Source organism: Neophocaena asiaeorientalis, unplaced genomic scaffold, assembly GCF_003031525.2.
Source record: "Neophocaena asiaeorientalis asiaeorientalis breed wild unplaced genomic scaffold, Neophocaena_asiaeorientalis_V1.1 scaffold15, whole genome shotgun sequence".
Classification (NCBI taxonomy): domain Eukaryota; kingdom Metazoa; phylum Chordata; class Mammalia; order Artiodactyla; family Phocoenidae; genus Neophocaena; species Neophocaena asiaeorientalis.
In genome coordinates this window covers 3183047-3205055 of record NW_020185328.1, presented here as the reverse complement: position 1 = coordinate 3205055, position 22009 = coordinate 3183047, and the positions used below count along the sequence as shown (strand labels likewise).

The 22009-nt window shown below is 31.5% G+C and overlaps 1 protein-coding gene across 1 annotated transcript in view; it reads left to right on the top strand.

Annotated features, from left to right (window-relative positions):
* LRRC40 (leucine rich repeat containing 40) overlaps positions 1-21790 on the top strand; it is a 54085-nt gene extending 32295 nt beyond the window's left edge. Inside the window, exons 8-15 of the mRNA XM_024734621.1 lie at positions 587-674; positions 791-836; positions 7679-7787; positions 10444-10551; positions 13089-13199; positions 15562-15639; positions 17861-18046; positions 20340-21790. Coding sequence (XP_024590389.1) covers positions 587-674; positions 791-836; positions 7679-7787; positions 10444-10551; positions 13089-13199; positions 15562-15639; positions 17861-18046; positions 20340-20445 — 832 coding nt within the window. The 3' untranslated portion in view covers positions 20446-21790. The remainder of the gene's footprint in view (positions 1-586; positions 675-790; positions 837-7678; positions 7788-10443; positions 10552-13088; positions 13200-15561; positions 15640-17860; positions 18047-20339) is intronic.
* The last annotated feature ends 219 nt before the right edge of the window (positions 21791-22009 follow it).

Here is a 22009-nt window from a genome sequence, read left to right as displayed (position 1 = left end):
TATTTTATACGCTCACCAGCAACATAAGATAATTCCTCTATTTTGGTTAGCCATACCTGTGTCCTTTTCCTTTGTTCAACTAAAAATTTTTTAAGGGAAAGTTCTTGAAATCCCTATACCAATGCCTAGTATATTATAGATGCTTAATAGATTTTGAGATTTAATATTTATGTGTATAAACTGGTTATCTTTTTGTGTACCAAAGATAAAAATTACTTTCCTTTCTGAATGAAAATATGAATTATGCAATTGAAAATTATTCTTTCTCATTTTTTTCAATTATGAAATATTTTATTTGCTTACATTTACTTTTTAGCACTGGATACAATTTAGCAAATGTTTTATAGCTCACATTCTTTTTTTAGTAATCACAATATGATAGTATCGAAACAAATCTCTCTTTTTTCTTTTTAAACATGTTTGGCGTCTATTTAGAGAGGAAATATTTTAGGTCTAAATTACTTAGGCTTTCTTTGACACTATTTTATGGTGTATAGTTTGTCATATGTTAGTTTTATAATCTACTACTTGGTTGAATTATACTTACCCTTAATGTCTTCCTTGAAATCAATTTAATCTTTTGTAGTCTGCCCTGTTCATTGGGAGAACTTCATTTGAAATTCCTGGCACTAGAAGGAAATCCTTTGAGAACGATTCGAAGAGAAATTATAAATGTAAGCATATTTAAAATTAAGTACTGGTTTTTAAATTTTATATTGAAACATACACGTTGATCTATAAAACTGCAATTAATGTCTTGGTGAATATGTCTTTCTCTCCACATTTTCAGAAAGGAACCCAAGAAGTCTTAAAATATCTACGAAGCAAGATTAAAGGTACTTTTCTATTTTCTCCCATATTTTGAAAGATAACATGAAAAGTGGTAAAGAGTTAATAGTATATAAATTTACATGTATTTTTGGTATAAATATTTAGAGAAAATGCTCCCTGGCAGGTGTGGCTCTAATTCTGAATCCACTAGGCCATAAATATGCTGAAATTATTTAAAAAATCATTAAATTCACAATAATACTGTTCTATCCTTAATCTCTTTGAGTTGTGTTATACTGTACCAATTAGAAAATATAAAAAAAGATTCTGTAAGCACCTAATGCTTTACCTTTGAAAAAAGAGCAAAACTTGACTATTATGGTATAATATAAGGGTTCTGTTGACTGGGAAGTATATTAACAGGCATCTGAATATATGCTGCATTCATAGTTTTGGTAAGTTCTGACAAAAATAAAGACAAAACACATTTTTTAGGATATACTAATTTAGCACGAACATGCATCAAAAGAATAATTACCATAAATTTAATTTTTAATGTTTCACTAAAATTGTGATTTATTCCAGTTTTTATTTCATGCATGTTATTGTAGCACACACTACATTTAGAACATTAAGAAAAAAATTTTTTGTGCCAGTGTAATGCTGCATAACAAACCACTCCGAAACTTAGTGGCTAAATACAGTAGCTATTAATTTAGCTCACAACTCTTGGTTATGCACAGCCTAGTCTAGCACCATATTGTCAGTCAGTAGATGTTAAATAAATAAGATAATTGTATACTTAAGTAATTTATATTTTCCACTTTGCCCTTCAAATAAATTGACATAATTTTCTAAGACTCTCATTTTCTGACAATCAGAGAGTGTCCTTTTTTCTCCAGATATACTTTCTCCTCAAGAAAGATTGATTATTCTGATATAAATCAGTTAGAAGTCATGTCAGAATAATTAGAAAAAATTTTAAACCTTTTTTTTAGACTAGTTTAAGGTTTACAACAAAATTGAGAGGAAGGTACAGAGATTCCCATATGTCCTCTGCCTGCACACATATACCCTCCCCCAGTATCAGCAACACTCACCAGAATAGTACATTTTTTTACAAAGGATGAACCTACGTTGACACATCAAAATCACCCCAGGTGCATAGATACCTTAGGGTTCACTCTTGGTGTTGTACATTCTGTGGGTTTGAACAAATGTATACTGCCATGTATTCATCATTGTAATATACAAAGTATTTTCACTGCTGTAAAAATCCTCTGTGATCTGCCTATTCATCCTCCCTCCCCCCCCCCACAATCCCTGCCATCCCTGACAACCACTGATCTTTTTCTTGTCTCTGTATTTATGTCTTTTCCAGAATGTCAAATAATTGGAATCATACAGTCTGTCACCTTTTCAGATTGGCTTCTTTCACTTAGTATTATGCATTTAAGCTTCCCTCATGTCTTTTTAAGGCTTGATAGCGTATTTCCTTTTAGCACTGAATGATATTTCACTGTCTGTATGTACTACAGTTTATCTACTCACCCACCTACTGCAAGACGTCACGGTTGCTTCGAAGTTTTGACAGTTATGAATAAAGCTGCTATTTTTTTTTTGTTTTTTGGGTTTTTTTTTTTTTTTTTTTGCAGTACGCGGGCCTCTCACTGTTGTGGCCTCTCCCGTTGTGGAGCACAGGCTCCGGACGCACAGGCTCAGCGGCCATGGCTCATGGGCCCAGCCGCTCGGCATGTGGGATCTTCCCGAACCAGGACATGAACCCATGTGCCCTGCATCAGCAGGTGGACTCTCAACCACTGCGCCACCAGGGAAACCCAAAGCTGCTATTTTGCATATGGGTGTCCCATTGTTTCAGCATCATTGTGAAAAAGACTATATCTTTGCCTTTGTATATTCCATTGTATACCTTTGCTCCTTTGTCAAAGATCAGCTGACTACATTTATGGTGGTCTCTTTATGGATTGTCTATTCTGTTCATTGATCTCTTTGTTCTTTTACCATATCACACTGTCTTGATTACTGTCTTTAAGTTGGATAGCATCAGTCTTCCAATTTTGTTCTTCTCTTTCAATACTATGTTTCCTATTCTGGCTCTTTTGCCTCTCCATATAAACCTTAGAATTAATTTGTTGATACTGACAAAATAACTTGCTGGGTTTTTGATTGGAATTACATTGAGTATATAGATCAAATAGGGAAGAAATGACATCTTGACAGTATTGGATCTTTCCATCCATGAATATGGGATATCTCTCCATTTATTTAGATCTTCTTTGATTTCATTCATCAAAGTTTTATAGTTTTCCTCATAGAGTTCTTATTCACATTTATTAGATTTATACCTGAGTATTTCAGTTTTGGATGCTAATGTAAATAGTACTGTGTTTTTAATTTCAAACTCTACTTGTTTATTGTTGATATAGAGGAAAACAATTTACTTTTATATATTAACCTAATATCCTGCAGCCTTTCTATAGTATAATCACTTATTAGTTCCAGGAGGTTATTTTTGGATTTTCTAACAATATGATTGTGCCATCTGTGAACAAAGACAGTTTTATGTCCTCCTTCCCAATCTGTGTACCTTTTATCTCTTTTCTTGTCTTATTGCATTAGCAAGAACTTCCAGTGCAGTGCTGAAGAGGAATGAGTGGAGAGAGGGAACATCCTTGCCTTGTACCTGATCTTAGGGGGAAAGCTTCAAGTTTCTCAACATTAATTATGACAGCTGTAGGGCTGTTATAGTCTTTATTAAATTGAGAAAGTTCTCTTGTTTCTGTTTTACTGAGTTTTTATCACAAATGCCTGTTGGATTTTATCAAACACATTTTATACATCTATTGATATGACCATGTAATTTTTCTTTTTTAGCCTGTTGATATGAAGGATTACATTAGTTGATTTTTTGAATGCTGAACTAGCCTTGCATACCTGGGTTAAATCCCAGTTGGTTATGGTGTATAATTCTTTTTATACTTTTTTAGATTTGATTTGCAAGTATTCTGTTGAGGATTTTTACATGTATGTTCATGAGAGATTTTGCTTTCTAGTTTTATTTTCTTGCAATTTCTTTGTCTGGTTTTGGTATTAGGGTAGTACTGGCCTCATGGAATGAGTTAGGAAGTATTCCCTCTGCTTCATTCCTTGGAAAAAGATTGTAGAGTATTGGTATAATTTCTTCCTTAAATGTTTGGTAGAATTCACCAGTCATACTGTCTGGGCCTGGTGCTTTCTGTTTTGGAAGGTTATTAATTATTGATTCGATTTCTTTAATAGATAATAGGCCTATTCAGATTGTCTGGTTTTTCTTGTGTGAGTTTTGGAAGATTGTGTATTTCTAGGAATTCACCCATTTCATCTAGGTTATCAAAATTGTGGACATAGAATTGTTCTTAGTATTCTTTCATTATTCTTTTTTGTGTGCATGGAACCTGCAGTGATGTCTTCTCTTTCATTTCTGATATTAGTCATTTGTGTCCTCTCTCCTTTTTTCTTAGTTAGCCTGGCCTAGAGGCATACTAATTTTATTGATCTTTTCAAATAACTAGCTTTTGGTCTTATTGATTTTTCTCTATTGATCTCCTGTTTTCAATTTCATCAATTTCTACTCTAGTTCTTCTTATTTCTTTTCTTCTTAATTTGGATTTAATTATCTCTTCTTTTTCTAATTTCTTAAGGTAGAAACTTAGATTGGCGATTTTAGATCTTTCTTTTTTTCTAGTATATGCATTGAATGCTGTGAGTTTCCCTCTAAACACTGCTTTCACTGCATACAACAGATTTTAATAAGTTGTGGTTTTATTTTTATGTAGTTAAAAATATTGTAGAATTTCTCCTTAGATTTCTTTTTTGATCTATGTGTTATTTAGAAATGTGTTGTTTAGTAATCACATATTTTGAGAATTTCCAGTTATCTTTCTTTTGATTTCTAGTTTAATTTCATTGTCCTCTGAGAGTAGACATTGTATGATTTCTGTACTTTAAAAAGGTATGTTTTATGGCATTATAAGGTACAAGGTCGATTAAATATATTAGGATATATATTAAGCTGTTGTATTGTACATGACTTCTTCTCACATGCCATTGGTCAGAACTTATATTGCGGCCACTCATGTAAGGGGAGCTGTAAAATACAGCTTTTTTTTTTTTTTAAATAGCTTTATTGTCATGTAATTCACATGCCATATAATTCTTCCATTAGAATTGTACAACTACATGTTTTTTGCTGTATTAACAGGTAAGTACAACCATTGGCATAGTCAGTTTTAAACATTTTCATCACCTCAAAAAGAATTGCAGTACCTTTGGCTATTACGGATAATGCAGTGATAAACATTTATTTACAAGTTTCAGTGTGAATGTGTTTTCATTTCTCTTGCATATATATCTAGGAGTGGAATTGCTGGGTCGTATGGTAATTTTATATTAAGTCATTTGAGAACTGCCAGACTGTTTTTCACAAAGCAGCTGCACCAGTTTACATTCTCATTAGTATTGTATTAGGGTTCTGATTCTTCCACATCCTCACTAACACTTGTTTTCTGACTTTCTGATTCTAGCCATTCTAGTGGGTATGAAGTGGTATCTCATTGTAGATATGATTTGCATTTCCCTGATGAATAATAATGTTGAACATCATGTGCTTATTAGCCATTTGTACATCTTTGGAGAAATACATTGCCCAATTGAGATACACTGCCCAATTTTTAATTATTTTTATTATTGAGATGTAATAATTCTTTATGTAGTCTAGATATAAGTCTCTTGTCAGATATATGATTTGCAGATATTTTCTAGGCTTCTGTGGGTTTGTCTTTTCATTTTCTTGATAGGGTCCTTTGAAACAAGTTTTCTTTGAATTTTGATGGAATCATTTTCTTTCTTTTTTTGCTTATGTGTTTGGTTTCATATCTAAAAGTCCTTTGCAAAACCCTGTTTTATGAAGATTTTCTCCTATTTTTTCTTCTAAGAGTTTTATACTTTTGCTCTTACATTCATGTCTTTGATCCACTTTGAGTTAATTTTTATATATAGTATGAGATAAGGGTATAATTTCATTCTTTTGCTTGTGACTACCCAGTTTCTGTGTACCATTTGTTGAAAAGAATTCTTTTCTCACTGAATGGTCTTGGCATTTTTTGTTGAATATCACTTAACTATAAATGTAGGATTTATTCTGGACTCTCAATTTTATTCCATTGATCTGTATGTCTATCCTGTGCCAGTACTACACTATCTTGATTACCATTGCTTTGTACTAAGTTCTGAAATTGGGAAGTGTAAGTCCTACTTTATTTTTCTTTCTTGGGTTTGTCTTGGCTATTCTGGGTTTCTTGCAATCGCATACAAATTTTAGAGTCAGCTTGTTAATTTCTACAAAGAAGTCAGCTGGGTTTCTGATAGGGATTACATTGAATCTAGATCAGTTTATGGAATATCACCATCTTAGTTTTTTTAATCAAAAAGTCAATAAATGTATATGGTAAAAAAAAATTCAAGCAATATACAAGAACATACAATGAAAAATAAATCTATTTGTCACAGTAGTCCCCTCCCAAGAGACATCAGCCTCTCTCTTTACAGTCTCCTTGATGCTGATTATTAAAAGTAGCTCTTTGGAAAGTGTTGAGAATATTCTATTTCAATATGTAATCATGCTAATATACATGTATATTTAAAAAATAATGCTGGGTTTTGTTGCTGGTTTAATATGTCTCTCTGCTGATGTAATTTGGCGATATATATTACATATTTTTTAAAGTGACATAACCAAATCGCTAGGGAACTTCTAAATACGGAAGCATTTCACTTGGTATTAATATTTTTCTTGGTGTCTTTTATTTCTATTTGATATTCTGTCATTTATTCTGTGCTAATTCTGTAAATAAAATATTTATATGATATGTATTTGTGTGGAAAATAATCACTTAATAATTATTGATTAATGAATAACTGATGAGCTTAATGCAAGAGAAATACACTTGGTATTATTCAACAAATGTTCACTAAATGCCTACTGGGTTGAAGCAAGATCAAGGATACTACTGATTTTTTTTTTTTTTTTAATGTTCTTTTGGCAAGCCTCTGCTCTTAACATATGAATACTAGGACTGTTTTATCGTTTTTGCATCGCTAAAAATTAATAGTCTTATTTTATTTCTGTCTAGATTGCTGAAGTCTCTTTTGCCAAAAAATCACAAAGCTGTCTCTTTTAAATGTGTATGACTTTTGTTTGTTTTGTTTTTTATGCCATATTATGACAGTGTGAAACATTAAACAGTCTCTGGAGATTAGTGAAAGGTTTGATTGTATGTAAATGTGTAAGCAGGTATGCATGTTAGGAAATATCTATTTAAAATAAAGTCTTAATTTGCTAAGAAAGATATTAATGTGAGTAATGTACCAAAAACTTACTTGACTATGCAAATTGCCAGATTTTAAATGATTGGGGATAATCAGCTTCATAGTATCCTAAACTGAAAAGATAGGCAGATGCCTATTTGGTAGAAATTTTGGGGAAATAATACTTTTCCTTTGTTAACAAATTCCTTCATTAGAAGTAATACCATATTATTTTTGCTTAAGAGGAAGGATTGCTTGTCATTGTTTCCTCTGAGACGTTGTAGTTATTCTTTATTCTTTCCTACTCCTAAATTTTCTTATGGTAGGATTTATTAAAATATTTTGAACTTTATTTCTATTAAATAAAGATTAAATTCTAGATCTAGATTTGAGATATTGGAAATAAAGCATATGAAAAGATATTTTTACCAGTAATATCTATCAATAGAAATCATGTAGACTATTTTTAAGTATTTTTAAGAATTTTAAAAATGACTTTGCAGTATAAATATTGGTTTTTATATAACTTTTCTTTTGCCAGATGATGGACCTAGCCAAAGTGATTCTGTTACTGAGACTGCCATGACACTACCAAGTGAATCTAGAGTCAATGTACACGCCATCATCACATTAAAAATATTAGACTATAGGTATGTAATTCATTTTTTTAAATGTTGCAAAACACATAGGAAACTTTCAGAAATAATCCTTCAGAAAAATTGGTGAAGAATTCTTCAGAGTGCATTAGTACTTAGAATAATAGCAATTGCAAAAACAGTGATGAGATAAAAGCATATTAAAAGTACAGTGCACTGAAATGCCCACTCCTTAGGTGATTTGTGTTGATTAGGCTTAAGAGATAGATAAATGGTCGTTAATAGTAAAATTTTTATAATAAAGAACATTTTATTATTATAAAAAATAAGAGTGATAGTATTCATTGGTAATAAAATTTTCTGACTCAGTTACCAACATCCAGAGAGAATTTTAGATTGGAGGGGTTCCTATATTGGTAACTAAAAAATAAGTATCATTTATTTAATGAACACCTCAAGCAGGCAAAGCGTGAGAGGTTGTACTCTGTTTATATATTTGAGTACAAGTCAAATAATATGTAATAATAATGTGCTCTCGTAGCACATATGATAAACCTGAAATAATTACAATGTTGGTATATAAACTGAGGCAGAAGCCTAATAATTTTTATATACTATGGGTGTGTGTTCGATTGGAGAAAGAAGATACCTAGGCAGAGATTGGAAGTGGTTGTCAAGTATTCTTCAGTACTATCTAAGGCAACAATGGTAAAAACAACCAATACTGTCAAAACTCTTGCAGTGATTAGCTCATGTCTGGGTATTGTAATGAAAATAAAAAAGAATACAGACTCAAGTTAGATAGTGACTGGGTTTGTTCAGTTACCCACACAGCCAGCATTAATTTCTGGCCTCTTTTCCTTAATGTATCAGTAGGTACCACCTGCTGAGCAGTTAAGATTCAGTCTCTGTTTCAGATTTGTTATGTTCCATTCACATAGAAATCACTACCCTAAAACACCTTCCTTCTTTGACACTGTAACACAGGGTAGTACTCTTCCCTACTTGTAGTTGTGTCCTTCTTCTCATAGCATAACATAGCAATTTAGCATGTCTTATCTTACATATAATATATCCATTTATTCAGTAGGTATTTTTGGAGTCTACTGGGTATGTATCAAATTCTATGCTAGGTGTTGTAATACACTGAATGATCAGACACACTTGATTCCTGCCTCGGAATTTCTTAGCTTAAAATTCCTTTTATCTCTGGCTTCCATTCTCTCCACCCTGCATGGATATGATTTATTGAGTTTCTATTCTGTTGGACATTGTACTGGGTATTTCACATATGCTCTTGCTTTTAATCATTTAAAAAATCTATAAAGTAGTATTGTTACAACTTTTTTTTGGTGGGGTATAATCATTCCCATCCTTTAAAGGTACAGATGTCACAAAAGCATAATGAAGATAGCGCTTAAGACCATACATCTTAAATTGTTTTGATTCGAAATTTATTGTAATTTGTTTTCCTTGGAGTCTTCAATTGGACAGGAGTATCCTATTTAAAATATAAGTTATTTCCCAATCTTAAGGCATAAATGCCTTCAACTAAAGTTTTAAACGTAGCGTAAATCTTCAAAGTTTAATTTGAATAAATCAGTTTCCCATGACTTGAGCATTTCTGATGGAACAGATAGAAGTGCTCCATCTGTACAGCAGAAAATGGGTCCTGAAAGTAAAAGTGGAAGGCATAATAACAGTGAAATCTAGGCTTTTTATCATTTTTTTTTACCTTTTATCTTTCTGTATACTGTATGCTTTTTTTATACAGTTCTCCCATAACACACATTATATGTAATATTGTTTTCTTGCTCATACAATCATTCGACATTCCATTGAAGATTCCTTTAAGTGGATGAGATTAGGCATTAAAAATTGTAAAAGAATAACATAAGCGTAACAGCTAATTATAACATCAAATTGTTAAATCTGCAAACGTCAGTTCTACTAAACTTTCATTTAAGATTAAATTTATATTTTATTGAAAATATAACTGAACATTTTAATGAAAAGGAAATGTATTTATGTTTATATTTGCAAAAAATCTGACATAAATAACAGTGACTAATTCTTCAGATTCTAATTTCATAGAACTGAGGATTAAGGAAGGTAAATTACAAAGCTTATTTTATTAATGGAAGAACCAGGAATAGTTTAATCCAAGGCCACTACCCTGTGTACCTTTTCACATGCTAAATGAGAGAGAAATTGGTTTAGGTTATGAGAAAACTAGTTTAGTACAGTGTTGAACTTTTAAAAATGATTGTTGTCTTATAGTTAACTATATACCCAAAGAAAGTTGAGAGCTAACCTCTGTTAGAGATTTTTAAGAAAAGGGGTGAGAACAGTTCTTTAAATTATACATTTAGTTTTACTCTGAGGTAGAGGAATCTATTTACTTTTCCTTTACTGTATGACTTTTGGACATCTTAGGCTCTGAAGATATCTCTCTGTTTTTATTCCCATTGAGTATATGACTACACAGAAGGTGTGGCACAAAGTGTTATGACACAATATGTTGTCTGAATTCCTAACAGTTAACATTTTGTGGGTTGGCAGGTTTTTTTAGCATTTTTTACAGAACTTCATAATCAACTACCTTGAAAAATCTCCTTATGAAATCTTTAAAGGCCTTTAAAATGAAAAGCAATAATCATATCTTTCCAGATTGCTAAGAATGATGCATTTTAAACCATTTTTCATTTAGTGATAAACAAACAACTTTGATTCCTGATGAAGTGTTTGATGCAGTAAAAAGTAACATTATCACTTCTGTTAACTTCAGTAAGAATCAGCTATGTGAAATTCCCAAAAGGTAAGAACTGTTCGTGATGCTATTTCTGTTAAGTTGTGAATCATTCTCAGTTGTACTTGCATCTTAGTTGCAAGAATAATTATTTGTCATAGTTTTTTAATTAAAAAGTATATGTAAAAGTTCTTACATTGTTAATATTTGAGGGATTTGGTAAAATTTACTTAAGTATTCTCTGAGACACTTTTAACATTGGTTTTGAGAGATAGATAGGTTAAAACTTTCTTTTTCATTTACATTTTAAACTTGGAAAATAGATATTAGAATTATTAAAAATACTTTTTTCCTATATAGTGAAATATCAGAGGAAAGTTTTAAGAGATCATCTAAAGCCAATTTCATGTAGATTAATAGGAATTTGGGGCTTTATGTTAATGAATTGCCAAGCCAGTGAATTTTTCCACTGATAGTAAAAGCAAAATTGACAACTCTGTTAACATTTTCCTCCTAGAAAAGGATTCTTCATTTACAAACATTAGAAATCATTTGCATTGTACTTTGTACTGTTTAATACATCTCTCTGGATGTTAATTATAGCACAATCTTTAGGTTTTGAGAGAATATTAGTTTAGTATAGTGTTGAACTTCTAAAAATGCTTGTTATCTTGCCATTAACTATATACCCAAAGAAAGTTGACAAATAGCCTTGCAATTAAAATAGCAGTATGGGAGACAGGATAGAGTAATCATAAAGAATTTGGGCAATAGAGTCAGTTGCTTGTATCTATATCCCAGATCTATGAGCTTTGTGGCTTTGGGCAGGTTAACTAGCTTCTCTTAGTTTCCTCAGTTGTGAAGTAGAGATAATAATAGACCTATTTATAAGAATTAAATTAAATGACATATCCACTTAAAGCATTTAACCAGTGCCTAGCACTTAATAAATACTTAAATACTTAAAAAAAAAGAAAAAAAAAAAAGATGATATATTGGGGAAATTTCATCTGACTGCCCAAAATTTTTTTAGATGGCTTAAAATTTTTAAAAAGTCAGACGAACTATTACTTACTTTCTATTTACAGAGAATAGTTTGAGGAATGTAGATCTTGAAAGATGATAACTTTAAGAGATTCTACTGAGAAAGGAGATCTAGTTCAACTTCTTTTTCTCTCTTGTTTAAAGTGTTCAGAAGGTATTTGATAGAATAGTTGAACATTTAGATTGGCTCTTAGATAGGACAAGTTTACCTTAGGGATCCTAGATCAAACAAGCTGATTGGGGATGAAGATGGAAGGAGTTAAAAGATATTATGTTATTGCTTACTTTCTCATTTTATCCCACAGTCTGATTATTTTTATGCAAAACCGTATGCTATTCTGTTACCACAGTTATTTCGTCATGTTTTTTTTCACAAGCCACAAAATTGATTGCAAAAATAATACTTATTTATAAAATATTGGACTAAATGAAGAGACAAGTAATTTATGGTCTCATCACTGATTTATTCTATTGACTTCCTGGCATATTTTATTTCAAGCTGCTACCCATTTAGAATTATACATATAATTCGTATCTTGACTGGTTTATTTGTCATAAACATTTTCCCATGTTGTAAACAATACTTTAAAAATGTAATTTATCTATATACCATAAGCTTGATTGTAAATAAAACATTGTATCTCTAAACCAAATTTTCAGAAGAATTACTAAATCAGAGTATGGCTCTTGATACGTAAGTCCAAAAGCTTTCCAAAAAAGTTTTATCAGTTACATATCCAGACTCATGGTATCTTTGATGATGGTATCTTTCACTTTTAATCTTCTTTAGCACAGCATTTGATATTCTTTCTTTCTTTTTTTTTTCTTTGCTAATATGATAGACAAAAATGATTTACAGTTTAACTTTTGTTTTTTGGCAAATCATATGTAACATCTCTTGTTCTTAAATTAATATCGTACTTTCAAACTACTAAGTTTGATCAGGTTTACTTAGAAGTATTTAATTCTTCCTCTCTAAGTATTTGGCTTAAGTTGCTTAGTAGTAACACTTAGCAAACCTAGGAATTAACTTACTGTTTTCTTGCAATCATGATTAAATGATAATTTAGATAAGAGATACTATACTTTTAAAATGTTGCTATATCATATTTAAAAAGCATTTTGATGTATCAGATACTTCTGGTACTTAGATGGTTTTATATTATGGAGTCTAAAACAATAACTACGATGTTACAGAATATATGTCTGACAATTTATTTTATGGATTCAAGTCACAGATATAGTATAAACATTGCCTAGATTGAATTTTTTTTGTCCATAATTGGTTTAAATATAAACTGAATGGTTTCTTAAACTTCAATCTACATTTAAGGTCAAATAGAAATTCTTGGACAGATAATATTATGGCTATTTTTAAAAACCTATTTTTATCAGTTACACATCCAAACTGATTGCAATTTTTATGAGAAAAGTAACAGTTACAAAAATCTTAATTAGCAAAAATAATGTAAGATTTTTTTCCTCTATAGTCTGCTTGTAGTTTTGAAGTTCTGACAGTGAATTCAAATAGTATTAACATTTAAAAATTATTTTTGTTTCAGGATTATGGAACTGAAAGAAATGGTTTCTGATGTCAATCTCAGTTTTAATAAGCTTTCCTTTATATCCTTGGAATTATGTATGCTTCAAAAATTAACCTTTATAGATCTCAGGTATTTATTGATACTGTTGCTTCCCTTTTTAAAAAATTATTTTTTATTTATTTATTTTATTTATTTATTTTTGGCTGCATTGGGTCTTCGTTGCTGTGTGTGGGCTTTCTCTAGTTGTGGCGAGTGGGGGCTACTCTTTGTTACGGTGTGTGGGCTTCTCATTGCGGTGGCTTCTCGTTGTGGAGACAGGCGCGTGGGCTTCAATAGTTGTGACTCGTGAGCTCTAGAGTGCAGGCTCAGTAGTGTGGCCCACGGGCTTAGTTGCTCTGCAGCATGTGGGATCTTCCCGGACCTGGACTTGAACCTGTGTTCCCTGCACTGGCAGGCAGATTCTTAACCACTGTACCACTGGGGAAGCCTTGCTTCCCTTTTTTAATAATAACTTATCTTTGTGTTTTACCTAACTTTTGCCCTTTCCCTCATGTTTTTCTAAGAAAAGAAATTGGTCTTTAGTTTATTAATAACATTTTAGGAGAAATCTGTAATTAAGCATTTAGGAAATATTTTAATCAGATGTCATCTGAAGGTAATTTACAAGTTATGTGACAAGACAAAATTACTTAAAATATTAGAAAATATTAATACATTATTTAGATTCATGCTTAGGCAAAATTACAGATAGCACATGGAAAGTGTTTGCTTCACATTGTTTCTTTTTTAGCATAAAACCGTCAAAACCCTATGCTGGCACAGCAGCTAGCATGACTTCTCTCAAAAAGAACCTGTTTGGTTTCAAAATATTATATTAACCATGCAAGGCAAGAAATAAAGAAAAAGAACACTATGAGTGGCAATAAAAAGAAAAGAAACTATTTAAGGCTCTACAGAGGTAATAGGAAGTTTAGTTTAAATATGTCCTAAGTTGAAGTGACAGGATCAGAAGTGTCACAGTTTTTTGGGGGTAATAATAGGTATTTCAGGGTTAGACAGTCATTTATTTTCTTGGGCTTTAAAACTTAATTTGTAAAATATGTTTCTATTACCTGGGCTTCTTACTGTTCATGTGTTGTTATTTTTAGCTGCTCTTGCTTTGCTCAAACAATAAATTACAATAAGCTATTTATATCTGTTTGAAGATTTATTCTTCCTGTAGAGACAAAATTTTTTTTATGGGATTAAAGCAAATATACTAATAACTCTGCTCCTGCTAAATGCGGAATTGCTTCTGTTTTCCAGGGGCAATTACACTGGCAAAACAGTTTAAAACCTCATTTTAGTTCAGTATTAATAGAACAATGAGAATAAATTCCTGCCTCCATTGGTGCTCACTTTATTTTTCATCCCATTCTCGTGTGTGTGTGTGTGTGTGTGTGTGTGTGCGTGTGTGTGCGTGTGTGTATGTGTACGCGCTCATGCCTCTGTCTATAACTATACCTGGAAATTTCTAATTAAGTGACTAAAATACGCCTTTATGTTTGCTATCAGTAGGTATAAGACTCCAGGAAAAGATAGAAACCATCATTGTGTTATTCAGCACAAATTAATAAAGGCAATAACTGGAGAAAAGTACAGAGAAAAGAAAAAACAACATATGTTGAGTTGAGAAAGTGTGACTCATATATTAGGCTTGACTTCTGAATGCAAAGATATAGGTTAGAGAAAATTATTCAATTGTGATAGATAACCATCTAGTTGGATATAACTTTTTCACAAATATTTTCTATTATTAGTACTTATACGGCCTCTAGAGTGCTTCTACCTTCTTGTTAACCTTTCTTCTAAAATTGTTCCTAGATCTTTTCAGTAGTAAATGAGATTCGCTTTACTGCTGTGTTTTATTGTAAGATCTTAAAAAATTACACACTGTGCAAATTGAAATTCTAAACTTAGAGTAGAAATGGACTTACTTAATACTTATGTAGTAGAAAGCACCAAGTTTCTAAATATATAGAATCTCTTTAGTTTCCTGTTTCACCTTTTTCATGTAATTTTTCAGTTGTTCTTGGAGTAGAATTTAATGTCTATTTGTGAAATATTTCTATTAATCAAATATTTATAATACTTGTGATATCAAATAATGTAGTATTTATAAGCATAACCGAAAGGGCTCTGGCTGTGGAAAGTATTGTTGATTGCAGTTTGAAGGAGATAAGGAATTAGTTTACAGTGTTTACCCTGTTAAATCTATTATTAAAGAGTTAACTGCAGTATCAGTTGGTTGCACATTGCCATTAGGATTTGGCACATTAATCAAATACTTGAAGCAGCTGACCGATTCAGAATTCTCAGGACACAGCCTTAATGAAATCAAGAATTGACAAACTGAGCTACATAAATTTTTGTCTGGTCAACATTTTAATTATAAACTAAAGTTGTACGGATTTTCAAACTTTGTAAGTCATCTTTTTTCTCTCTAATTTAGGAATAATTTTTTAAATTCTTTGCCTGAAGAAATGGAATCATTGATAAGACTACAAACAATCAACCTTTCCTTTAATAGGTAAGAAACAGAACAGACAAATCTGAATAACAATTTTCTGTGGAAAATTTGTAGGTCTTACTAGAGAATACAACTAAAAGAACCAAATAAACGAAAAGGCCCTATATGTTTTCTTTATTTAAATATCCAGGTTTATTTTCACTTAGTTCTACTTAGAATTAAAAGTGATGTTGCTTTTTTAGAATTTTCACAACTGATGTCTAGTAGATTTTTTGTTTCTTTTAACCATTTTAAGAAACCTGTAAGCTAGTAGGAAGACAAATATGCAAATAAATAATTCTAATCACTGTAGTGGAAGCACAGTGCATAGACATAAGTGTTTCCAGAGATTACTTGAAGGTAGAGGAGGTAGCTCTGAAACTGAGGCTTGGAACATAGACATTTGCCAGACACACAGGGATATGGCATCCCGTGTAGAGCAAATAGCATATACTAAGGCACAAGGATGTGAGAAAATGATGGGACACGTCAAGAAGTTCAATATGGCTAGGACCATAAAGTGGGAAAGTAGAAGAGTGGAAGTCACAAATGAAGTTGGGTGTGTAAGCAGTAGCCAGCCCTTTAAGAGCTTTTTATGCCCAGTGAAATTTAGATTTTATTCTGTAAACACTATGAAGATACTACTAATAATTAAGAATAGCTAGTATTTATTGGGAGCTTATTTATTAATATTTATTATCTGCTGACTCCGGACCAAGTACTTTACATGTATTACCTCATTTAATTCTCACAAAAGCCCTACATGGTAGGTTCTGTTATTATGTCCATTTAGAAATCGAGGATTAGGAATTAAGTAACTCACTTAAGGTTCACATAGATTATAGAGCTGGGGTTTGAGCCCAGGTGTTTTGACTCTAGAAGTTGGGCTCTTAACAACTATGTCATATTGTTTCCTATGGTGAAAGTTGATTCTGGTAACAAGTTAATATAAATATTAGTAGCTATCATTTAATATATTAGAGATACTATACCAAGGTCTTCAAGTATATAAGTTTAGTACTATTATTATTCCTCATTTACAGATGAGGAACCTAAGGCACAGTGATGTTAAAATATTGCCTATTTAAGTTTTTGTTCCGTCTACTCTATTATTTGTGTTTTCTCATGTGTAGGTTATACCACTGTTGTCATTATTTTAAAATATATGCACTTCTCAGATTTCTTCTAATTTTTATTTTTGAATTGAACTATCGATTCTCTATTGAGCTATCAATTGCATTGTTAATTAATGTCTTTTGGGGAGCTGGCAAAACCTAACCCTAACTTCTGTGTTAACTGGTGAGCTACATCTTTTTTAATTACCTTGTTTATGGGTTGTGCGGGGGAAAAAGAGGACATACTATTTAGGGTGGTTTGGTCCATCTGTACTCCTTGTTATTGATTCTCCGATCCCTCTAATTTCAAAGGTGCCTTGAGTTTACTGTTCATTATTGCTTTTTTTTTTAAACATCAAGGCAGCAAAGGAAGGGCAGTATGGGGAAGTGAAAAGTCCAACTATAAAGCTTTCTTTCAGCTCATCCTTGTCTTTTCTAGTTGAGGCAGCAGTTTGCCTCACACTAAAACCAAACTAGCTTCTGTCCCCCAAAAGATCCTCAGGGATTTTGTGTTAATTACTGAGAATTGCTCTGAGAGCCATAAGCTTTCCCATCTCTCTTGTGGCATCTTCAGGGCTGCTTTGGGTGAGAAAGCCAGCAGCCTATAGTAGTTTTGTCATTTTTTCAACAACCAAAATGAGTGTATTTTTGGTTGTTGAAAAAATGACAAAACTAGTCAGTTTCGAAGCTTAAGTCAAAGCAAAGTATAAATCTCTAACTTTTACTTAAGATATTGGCAGTGATTCTCTTTCATAAGAAGTAAAAGTGAACTAAGGAAGAAAACCTACATGGAGGCATTATACTGAGAGCATTTCAGGAAGATTTCCTTGTCTCCTGAATGAGAAAAGAAAAACATAGGAGAATTTACTCCAAACTTTTGTTTGATTTTATACATTAAATAGAAACTGTTACAAGTGTGTCCACTTAACATAAATTTCAAGGTTTCCAGAATTAATCCAGTTTAAAATTTTTTTCTGAAAAATTTAAATCCAGAACTTATACCAAATATTAAAAACTTACATTAAGAAAACTTTATCTCATGGTATCAAACTTAGGACCATCTATTTGAGGGAATGATTTTGCTTCTGATTCTAATATATTTAGGTGTTCTGTTCATATTCTTATAGGTTCAAAATACTACCTGAAGTTCTGTATCGAATTCCCACACTTGAAACAATTTTGATTAGTAATAATCAGGTTGGATCTGTGGACCCTCAGAAAATGAAGACAATGGAAAATCTGATTACATTGGACCTTCAAAATAATGACCTCCTACAAATTCCACCAGAGCTCGGTAATTGTGTGAACTTAAGGTAAATGCACCATTCTACTAAGTTTTTCCATTCGATTTGTTGAAGGGTTATTTTTTTGTTTTGTTTTGTTTTTGTTTTTTGAGGTACTCTTGCAGGCAAGTTGAAATAAAAAATTTAATGTCCCATTAAAAATAACAGGTAACAAAACTCCGAATCCCAATTCTGTTTTTCAAATGTTACCAAATATATTTTTTAGTTTTTTTTATACAGTATGTATATGTGTAAATACAGCAATTGATTGTTTCTAGTGATACTTTTCTCGTCACTATGTATGTGTATAATCTGAAACTCTACTGCATAAAAATGTCAAGGAAATACAAATTCCTTAGGTGTGCATATAAGTTATTTCAATATCTGATTACAGACTACTACCATTTTTTCAAGGCCAGCATGGTCTTTCTTACTCTGTGTTTGCTGTTACCTCAGCCTCAAGTGCCTTTACCCTGCTTTTATCAGTAATCAACCTAATTATCACCTTTGAAAACCTTTCCGATATTCCAGGCAGAGTTAGTCCCTTCTCTGATTTCCCATCCTGCTTTATTTGGACTCATTTATACCATTTCTTTGTCCTCCTTTGGAAGAGTTACCCCAGTGCCTAGACCATAGTAAGCACCTAATAAGTGCTTGTTAAGTGAATGTAAAGGGAATTTGAGACATGAACAGAAAGCCCAGTAGTTAACAGAATGTGTCAGAAAAATTTAATTATTGAAAACTGCATATGATGGTTTAGCATATTTTACTTTACTAGAGTGGCACTAGTATCTTTCTCTGGTACCTCACAATACTGAATTATAGAAGACAAGTAAGTTGATTATTGTTATGTGCAATAGTTGTATTCTATAAAGTCTCCGTGAACACCAAATTAGTAAATACTAAACCATTACTCTCTAGGGGAAATAACAGAGTTAGGCTCTTTCAAGCCTCTGGTCATGTTTTCATCAGCCAGTCAACATATAACCTTGTGTTATGTGTGTTTCTGTATTAAGATGCCTTATTTAATATTGTTGATTCATTAATATTGAGCTATGGCCAAACAGCACTGTGATTTATGCCTGAATGAAGCTTATCTAACATACGTATCTTCTGTGTAAGATACATGACATCCTTCTTGTGCTTAGAAAAACTAGACAACACTTCAGCATTACGCTTGCAGGCCATATTAAACAGTGAAATCACCAAGAAAAGGTACAATAATACAAAAAATGTTGCACTGAATAGACCATGGAAGGAACATTTGTTTACAGTATGGGAACTGAAACAAAAAAGGCAGAGTGTCACCTTGTTTGAGCTCAGTTGGGAATGTGCCTGTCAAGTGACTCAAATTTTTTGCTGCTCTGTGCATGTCCAAAATGACCTTCAAAATGCCACATATATTGATTTGGGGGTTACTGCTAAATTTTAGTGAATAGGCAAATTAGCAAATTTGGAGTCTGTTTGAGTAATGAAGATTGACTGTAATTAACTTTTTTTCTATAAATTAAGAAAATCATTCTTTAAAATAATTCCCAAGGTACAGGAATATTTGAAGATATAATTTAGATCTGTGGTATAATATGTTGTGAATCCTTTGACTTTTATTTACATAAACTTAAAGTTAATGAAAATTAATATAAAAGTCTCTATCTTATAATTTAAGATATTTCATTAATTAAATAAAGAAACAAATCAACCAGCACTTAGATCTTAAACTGAACCTCATTTCAGAACATTTAAAATAGATTTTATATATGTGTCTGGTCAAGGGAAGGAGTATGAGGGCAGACGTGTTAATGTTCCCAGTGTGGAAAAGGATATATCGACTATGTTATAGTCTTTGGTATGAGTATTTGTCAGTTTGCTCATTCTAACACTTGTATAAATATAATTCACCCATTTAGTATATGGTCATTATAGGATTGAGAAGGTGATGGGTAAAATGATGGTTCATATCGCAGCTCTTCTGTTTAATAGCTGTGTGATCTTGGACAAGCCTTTCTTACCTTCCTGAACTTGCGTTTCATTATCTATGAAATAGAAATATTAATGGTGCCTACATCACAGGGTTGTTAAGATAATGAAGAGAGTCAGTGAATGTAAGTTACTTAGAACAATACCTTTCACATAATAAGTATTCATTTAATGTTGTTTCAGTCATTATTGTAGTTAAAATTCCAGTTGTTTTAATGCTTAGATTTGAAAAGGGACAAATTTTTAAAAACACACAAATTTTACTTATAAAATAGCAAATGAAATTAGAAGAAAAGCCTCCCTAATGGAAAATGTTTTAAATTCTTAATTTCTCTCCTTTGTTTAGGACATTGCTACTAGATGGAAATCCGTTCCGCGTTCCTCGAGCAGCCATATTAATGAAAGGAACAGCTGCTATTCTGGAATATTTGAGAGACCGAATTCCTACTTAAGTTGGAGTTGTTACATAATCTTGGTCATGTTAATTCTTAGAGTTCTTAGATTGATAACTAACATATTTCTAAGGTATCATGTACATTTATAATGGTGTAACTACGTATAGTGTTCATACATTTGCTCTGAATGTTTTGCATAAGATTTATCCTCACTTTCATTCCCTTATAACACAGCAAACAGTTTCTTCAGAAGTGAATTTTTATTTATCACAGTTCAATATTTTTATAATGACAAAGCATTGTTGTAGAGGTGGGTTTTTTTTTCCCATTTCTGTTTGTGTTACGTATATTATGACCAATTGACTTGAATATGACCATCCAATTTCTACCTTTTTATTGGATATAAAATTGAATTGAATTTTGTTTAATACTGTTCTTTGGCATTTAGAAAATAATAAGACTTTTCATTATCCATAATAGGACTTTTATGATGTGGTTGGTGTCAGTATAAGTTTCAAATTAATATTTACTGGCTTGTTTTTGTTTATATAGTTGAAATGTTTTTTCTAACCTTTTTTACATGTTTCATAAAATCATTTTGTCGGGGTTTCTAATGTCACAGAAATGCTACATAAGATATGGTTATTGGTGGAGAGAATAGTAAAAGTGTTGTTATAATTGCTGTCACAATTCTGAATTTAAGAATTGCAAAACAATTCTGGGTTTTGTTTTTTTTTAAGATGTTTTAGTGTTAAGTTTCCATACAGTAATCTAGTACTTCTAGATTCAACAAATTTAAAGAAACTGAATCTGCATATTTTTCCCTCAGAGTGTGAGCATTTAAAAAATACCTTTTGTTCTTTAAAAAAAGTACTGAAATTTTATTAATTTTTATGGATAACAGCAACAGAAAATAATAGCATATACTACATAGAAATCTTGAAATGTATTTTGTTTAAATACTTACTAAGCAGGTATTTGTATATATAATTACTCTGTTGATGTGTTCTAATCCATCCTGTGCCTTTTTTTAATTTCCAGGGTCTTAATTTTTAAATTTGCTTGTAGTCATGTGGTAATTTTCTAAAAGGGAATTTGTTATATTTGATAAAAATCAAATATAAACATTTATACCAAAAATATCAGAAGTAAATAGGCTAGTCAGTCATTATAAAACATACTATGTGATTCTATTAAGTAACTAATCAATAGAATGTATATTAGTTTATATAAATAGATGGATGGATAGGTACGTAGGACGTAGGTAGGTAGATAGATAGACAGGTGGATGGATGGATAGATAGCTTTTGGATGATTGAGACATGCTCATATTATGAAAAAAATCATTGCTAATAAAGATAAATACTACGTGTTCATTAAAAAGTTACATTTTTCAAATATTGATTACAATGTTTATGTTTTTGGTTTAAAAGAAACATGCCCTTTTCATACAACAACTCTGTGGCTGCCTAAGAAATCTGCTTCGGTATTAAACAAAAGACATTTTACAATAAGGTGACATTTTATTATTTATACAATAAAGAGACTTTTATGTTATTCAAAACACTTTTTTAAATACTGAAAAAGTTGAGTACACCAAAGCCGAAAAATGGCTCTGCTA